The sequence below is a fragment of the Orycteropus afer genome, unplaced genomic scaffold (genome assembly GCF_000298275.1).
Source record: "Orycteropus afer afer isolate SDZICR_OR568_19922 unplaced genomic scaffold, OryAfe1.0 scaffold00393, whole genome shotgun sequence".
Taxonomy (NCBI): Eukaryota; Metazoa; Chordata; class Mammalia; order Tubulidentata; family Orycteropodidae; genus Orycteropus; species Orycteropus afer.
In genome coordinates this window covers 1,084,489-1,092,212 of record NW_006921980.1, presented here as the reverse complement: position 1 = coordinate 1,092,212, position 7,724 = coordinate 1,084,489, and the positions used below count along the sequence as shown (strand labels likewise).

The following is a 7,724-nucleotide window of genomic DNA, read 5'->3' as shown; positions in this document are numbered from 1 at the left end:
AAAAAAAAAAAAAAAGAGTAGTGTCCTCTGAGGAGTGGGATTGACATGGGGATAAGGGAGCAGTATTAATGGGGAAGTTTCATGCTCATGTTTATTCATGAACAGCTTACTTTCTTGAATAATTAGAATCATTAATGTACTACCGCTGTAATTAAAAACAACTGAATTAAAACTAAAATCTCAAATGAAACAAAAAAAAAAGTAGCATTCTTTGTCAGAACTTCATGAAATATGTGAACAAATGTACAGTTCAGTACTTACTCTTTGCCACCATCAAGATCCTGCACATCCTTAAGGTACAGGGAAAAATCGATGACTCCAACCTGACCAAGAGAAAAATTCAAGTTTAAATAAAAAAGTAAGCTTTCTCATTTCCCACAAGTCAGATAATCTTTAAAATTCAGAGGATTTACATTCCTGTCTCTTTTCTATAAGCATTTACTCAGGCTAACCAGCTCTACAAAAACAGTAATCAGTCACACACACTAACCAAAAGAAAAATCACCATCACCACCTTCCAGAAGAAAAACTTACTTACAAATTAGAATTTAAGGGAACATTCTGAAATATCACTACCTATTTTAGTTTTGTGTATTTATTTAATAATCACATTTACAAAGACCAGTAAGTCCTCTGGGTACAAAATAGTAATTTAAAAAAAAAGTAGACCTGCAACTCCAGGACTAAAGCAGTAACCTTAATTGACACTTCTGGCTCTTTCTTTCCTCAAATTTTGTTGAAATGGTCCAATCAGGATTTCAGGGAAAATTCTGTACCAGTGCTGGGGACTAGAGAGGACCACAACCTCTACCACATCTAAATACAAGGATTTTTGCAAAGAAATAAAGCACTTTAGGCAATGGTTACACAACTTGACTAATGTCAACTGATATCATTAAGCTATATAAAAAGGAAAAAATGGCAAATGTTGTGTTATATATTATTTTAGAGCAACAACAACAATAACAACAAAAGGGTTCAACTATTGATAATACTTAAGTACAACCAGATCAAACACCTCATGGAAACAGTATGCTTTGTTTGATGGTTTAGGGTAATGGTTTCATGGGATAATCCAGTCAACTGGTTTAATGTTTTTAGAATTTCTGCTCTACATTCTAGTTCAGTGAGTACAGCCTGGTGTCTTAAAAGCTTGTAAGCAGTCATTCAAGATACAACAATTGGTCTCTATTCCCCTGAGGCAGCTGAGAAAGGGACCTAGAAATTTGAAAAGGAACTGGACCACAGATCTAACTGCCTATATGAACTACTGCCTCCTTTGCTGTGAGCCACAGAGCTTGGTTACCATTACTGAAGGTTTTGATCAAGGAATCAATAGATAGATTCTGATCAAAAGGGGGAAAATATGGAACAGATTCTCATATTGCTATGGTGTTCAGACTTACTGGACCCATTGAGATTGGAGGAATCTCTGTCTGAATCTACTGTCTTGAGATAATCTTTAAATCTTGAATCAAAACTATTCCCTGAAGTCATCTTTGAACCAAGTAACAGTTTAGCTCAATAGTAAAAAATGTTTACCTTGAAAATTATGCTTTTTTAAAGAACTGTCTGTATGACATCAAATTGACAGTGATGACTCTAAAGCACAGATGAGAACTTACGGGACAGTGAGTCTAAGTTAATGGTGGTGAAATAATTTGGGTGTTAACAGTGAGAATGATGATATGACATGAAGAATGTAGCTGCTGCCACTGAATAGTACATGAAGAAATTATTCAATGGGTGCATGTTGTTTTGCTGTGTATATATTTTCAACAACAACAACAACAAAAAGTACTTTAGAGAGAGTGAGGATCCTAGTCTGCTGTCACCCAGTCTAGAGAAAATAAGTCATTCTTATTTGAAATACAGAAAAATTAGGTGAAATCTAAGTGTTACGTCAACAGAGAAATGTTTAGAATCATGTTATAGCCCTATCAATGGAAACATATGCAACCATAACAAAAAATACAATGGATTTATGTGTAGTAATATGAAAAAAAGCTCCAGGATAAAATTTTTAAGTCAAAGGACAGCATGTAAACTTAACATTATTAGCCATTTGCTAAAGGGGCAAGGAGGCGCCATCTTCTGACCTCCTCTAACCCCACAAGGGGAAGACAGAATTACCATCAGTAGCCCAAGGCCTATCTCTGTGAGGCCAGACATGCCGCCTCCCTCTAGCCCTTTCATCAACCTTGTCACTAAGCATTCCTCCCACAGCTCCCACAACCTCTCTTCTGTGTTACATAATTCACTGCAGTGGCCACACAGAACTCACAGATTATGGGGTTTATTAGGGAAGCAATAGGCTATAATTCAAGTTCAGGAATATGCTCAGTCTCTCTCAGCCTGCTGTTTCTCAGCCAACAGTCTCTCTCAATCTCTCTCCCAGCAGTGCATGTCTCTCTTGTGTCTCCTGTGTCTCTCAGCAAGTACATGTCTCTCAGTAGCACATTCTTTCTCAGCCAGCAATCAGAGAGACTCCTTCTACCTCCAGGAGGGCTCCTTTTTGAGCCTGGCAGAGTGGCCACCCTAACCAATCCCAACATCAGAATTCTATACACCTGAGAGAGAGAGAACTTCCTGGAAGATTGCTTTGTGGCACTCGCCACAGAAATACCCCAGGTGGATAAATTTAATAATCAGGAGCTACTCAGTTGCTCACAGCAAATTCCACCATGGAGTTTACAAAGACTTATGGCTAGAAAAGCCAAACTATGTAATTTGTGGTACACTGCACCATTGTTGTTGTTTGTTGTCATGTGCCGTGGAGTTGGACCCAACTCATAGCGACCCCTCCTTGGGTTGCTGAAGCAGTATCACTATGGAAGTAGATTGCCCCATCTTCCTTCCGAGGAGTGGCTGGTGGGTTTGAACCACCAGCCTTCTGGTTAGCAGTCAAGTGCCTTAGGCACTATGCTACCAGAGCTGCACCATTAGGAAAATGTAAATCAAAACCACAATGAGAGCATTTCATATCATACCCTACAGCATGTCTATAGGAGCACTGGTAGTGCAGCAGTTAAGTGTGCTGCTGGTAACTGAAAGGTTGGCTATTCAAACCCATCCACTGCTCCATGGGAGAAAGATGTGATAGTCTGCTTCTGTAAAGATTTACAGTCTTGGAAACCCCATGGGGCAGTTCTACTCTGTCCTATAGGTTGCTATGAGTTGAAATCAACTTGATGGCAGTGGGGTTTTAGTTTTTAGGATGGCTTTGAGAGTCCCTGGGTGGTGTAAACAATTAGGTGCTTGACTAATAGCCAAAAGGTTGGAGGTTCAAACCCACCTGGAGGTGCTTTGCAAGACAGGCCTGATGAACTGTTTCTGAAAGGTCATAGCCTTGAAAACCTTATGGAGCAGTTCTACTCCGTACACATGGGGTCACCATGAATTGGAATCCACTCGATGGCAACTAACAATAACAACTGCAACAACAGTACATCCAAGCAGAGATTACATGAGATGACTAGATATATGGGTCTGGATCTCAGTGGAAGGGATACAATAGAGTTTTATATGAATACACTGCAGAGAGGGAGTGGATCAGGGAAAAGAGAGTCAAGAACAGAATCCTAGGAAACAAATGTTCAGAAAGAAATGAAATTAACGGGGACTGATGAAAACAAAAATAGAAATGGAATAAGAGCTTGGTGACTTCTGTGGCTAGGTTAAATAAAGGAAAACCAGAAATGTGGATTAATGGAGACAGTGGAGGAAAGAAGTGCTTTAAGAGTAAAGGAGTGGGTTGACCACTCTTGTGGCTTCCAGCCAAACAAAAGACAGGCATATAAGCTGAACATTTACATTAGGTAGATACACTCCTTGGAGAGAACAGTCATAGGAGAATACAAGGGCTGTATATGCACAGGGAGACAGCTCAGGGGGCAGGAGTACATGGAGGAAAGGACACAGGGAAGAAGTAATTATAGGGAGGAAGTGGGAAGGGAGCTGTTGCATTGTGGGAAATTGTAGTTAATATCATGAGACAAAGTGTATGTGAGCTGCTGTATGGAAAGTGAATTTTCTCTGTAAACTTTCACCCAAATCACAATTTAAAAAAAGAAATGAGTAAAGGAGTGTGTTGAGAATGTAAAATCCCACATAAGTTGTGTCCATTCTTGTCATTTAGTTGGGAGCTACTAGGGAGAGCAATTTTAGCAGAATTGGAAGGTAAAATTTGCCTGATTACATAGTAGAAAGTGAATGATAGCAACGGACATTAGAAAATGTAATAATTTAAAAATGTACCATTTACAATGTTGTTGTTGTTGTTGTTATGTGCCGTCGAGTCAAACCCGACTCACAGCGACCCCTCCTTGGGTTTCCGAGGCAGTATCACTACAGAAGTAGGATTGCCCAACCTTCCTTCCGAGGAGTGGCTGGTGGGTTTGAACCGCCAGCCGTCTGGTTAGCAGGCAAGTGTCTTAGCCACTATGCTACCAGAGCTCCCATCTTAGGCATAAGTTTGAGAGTATATACAAGATCTTTATAGATAAAGACATTGTTTAAAACATATAAAACATTGTTTAGAAAACTATAAAGGGAGACCTAAGTTATATATCTGTTTAGGAAGTACAAGTGGGAAGGAAAATATTCTCTATAATTAAATAAAATTAATTATTATAATGCATTCTCATGAAAATATGGATTATTCTTCTAACAGTGTATCAGTAATGAGTGTAAAAACTGTGTACTAGGAAAGCGATGGAAACAACCTTAGTGCCCATCAACAGAAGAATGGATAACCAAACTGTGATACATACACACAATGGACTACTATACAACACTAAAGAATAATGAAGAATGTCCGAAACACCACATAATGTGGATGAACTTGGAGGACATTATGTTGAGTGAAATAAGTCAACCACAGAAGGACAAATATTGTATTAGTTCACTATTATAAAAAGTCAAGAAAAGGTTTATATATGGAAAGAAAATTTGTTGGTTACCAGGGATGGGAGGGGAGGGGAAGGAAAATTGCTAGATACATAAGAGACAAGAATTGATTTGAGTGAAGGGAAAGGCAATATACCAAACTGAGTGACCCACACAATAACACAAAGGAAAAGGAAGACACAAGAGAGGTGCACAAGAGGTACAGACAACAGATAAAAACATTTTTACATATACAATACTGTGTTATCAGTGATAACAAACATTAATCTACAGGTATATAGATGGGTAGATAGGCTTAATGATCAGGTATGTCTAGGCAAAAAGGAATGAATATAACCATGACTACATATAAGGTTGGCAGACAATACTTCTACATATGTATTTATATGTGCTGTAAGAATGTCCACATAAACAGAACAGGGGGCAAAGTTATAATACTTCTTAGGCACAGTCAACCATCCTGATGGAGCAAGTTGTTGGACCTGTGGGCTTGGAACCACAGTTGTGGGTGATATCAATCTCAACTGGCATAACATACTACACAAAAACATTATTCTACATCCTATTTTTTTCCCCCTGAATATGTTTTTTTTAAAAAATTAATTACTATTATTTTTTTTGCAGTGTTCCCTCTTCTCCCCTCCCCGACTCTACGTCCTACTTTGATGAACAGTGACTGCAGTCTTAAAAGCTTGCAAACGGCCATCTAGATGCAACAATTGGTCTCTATTCGTTCAGAGCAAAAAGAATGAAGAAAACCAAAGATGCATGGAAACAATTAGTCCAAAGGACTAGTGGACCATGCAAACCTCAGTCTCTGTGACCATGAGACCAGAAGAACGAGATGGTGCCTGGCTACCACTGCCACTGGGAAAGGAATCAGAGCAGGAGATCCTGGATAGAGTGGGAGAACAATGCAGACCAAAACTCAAAATCATAAAAAAGACTACATTTACTGGTCTGATAGAGTGTGGTGAGACCCCCAAGATTAGTTACCTTTCATGCCTAGAATTGAACTCACTCCTGAGGCTTCCAGCCAAAGAACAGACAGACATATAGGGTGAATATTTACACCAGGTAGATACGCTTCTTAGAATGATCAATCATAGGAGAACAGAAGAGCAAAATTTGCACAGGAAGATAGCTCTGGGCAGGAATGCACAACAAAGAAGGACACAGGGAAGAGCTAATTAACTACAGGGAGGAAGTGGGAAGAGAGCTGTTACATCGTGGGGATTGCAGTCAATGTTATGAAACAAAATGTGTATGAACTGCTGTATGGAAAATCAATTTGGTCTGTAAACTTCCACCCAAATCACAACACAAATTAAAAAAAGACAAAACAAAACAAAACAAAAAACCCCAAGTTTTGGTAAGATGGTGGAATAGGCAGACAAACTACACAGACCCTCTTCAATAAAGAAAAGAGGAATCAATTAACAGAGATATAGAAGATAATTCAGGAGCCCTGAGCTTTGAAAGGAAGGATAGAGAAGTGGACTAAACTCCAACTATTAGAAGAATCTGCATGAAAACAGAGAAGGTGGAGATATACAGAGTTGCAGACTGTCAGCGATCCTGATGGCACAGACCGCTTGGATATTGCCAAGTGGTGTTAGGACCTAAGAATTAACCTAAAAATCAGCCCTGCTAGCCAGGGGCTGCATGGAGGACTGCACTGGTGGCTGGTGAATAAAAGGAGAAAGAGCAAAGAAGAAGACAAACTTGAGCTGTGGACTTTTGGTTGTTCAGAGGGTGCAGCCATTTTGAACATTTACAAGCGGTTCACCCATTTTGGATATTTGAAGTGACAGTATTCTCCAGATTCCAGGGACCTAAGAATAGGCTCCACTTGCCAGGGATTGCAAGTACATACCAGACACTGAGGACTGGAAAGGTACAAAATTCCCCTTGTTACTCTTATACCCCAAACCCTCTTTGTGAACAGAGGTGTGGCCATCCTTCACTCCCACTCACTGTCTGGGCCAGCAGGAATTCTATCCCAGGTTGTGTGCCCTGCCCAGACTTTTTTTTTTTTAGTTAGTTAGTTTGTTCTTATCTGTTTTAAAATTATTATTTTATTTATTCATCCTTTTTATTATTATTCTTTCTTTTTCCCTTCCCAGGTTCTAGTTTTCAGCTTTTTCTCCCTTCCTTTTCCTGGTTCTCATTTTATTCTTTCTTGTGGTTCTCCTCATTCCTTGTTTTTCATTTTTTCCCATTTTTTCTTCATTATTCTCCTACTCTAACTCTTTTCTCTTATTCCCCACCCTCCAGATATTATGCTTTTTTTTTCTTCTCCCCTTTTTCTATTCATATTTCTTTTGGTTTTTAAAAGTATTTCTTTAAATATTTTCTCTCATTTATTGCCCTTTCTTTCTTTTTTTTCTCTTTTTGGTGATTGTTCCTGTGTGTTTATGTGGTGTGTGTTTTTTGTCCTCTTGCTTTTACTTTTTTGATGATTTTTCAATTGTTGCTTTTGTCTGAGTGGGAGACAGCAATTGTGTCCATACAACCCAACCACACCTGCACCTCTTGCAGTTCCACTTACTAAGTGAGGGCTACCACTTCTTTCTGCACCAAATGGCAAATGATACATGACAGTCAATAAGAGTCTGATTCAACCTTAACCGCTCTTCATAAACAGTTATCTGTTTGTGATACAACAAAATATAGTTACAAATAGTTATCTCTATCACAAACAGAGATCTGTGCAGCCACTCTCATTCTCTATCACACACATATTAAGTGCTGCCAACTAGTAAAGAAAGGAGCACAGTACCCTGCTTACTCAGAAACATCCAAAAAAAAAAAAA

General features: G+C 38.9%; 1 protein-coding gene across 1 annotated transcript in view; it reads right to left on the bottom strand.

The window, feature by feature from the left end:
- RUFY1 (RUN and FYVE domain containing 1) overlaps nt 1–7,724 on the bottom strand; it is a 123,046-nt gene that overhangs the window by 61,533 nt on the left and 53,789 nt on the right. Inside the window, exon 6 of the mRNA XM_007953410.2 lies at nt 262–323. Coding sequence (XP_007951601.2) covers nt 262–323 — 62 coding nt within the window. The remainder of the gene's footprint in view (nt 1–261; nt 324–7,724) is intronic.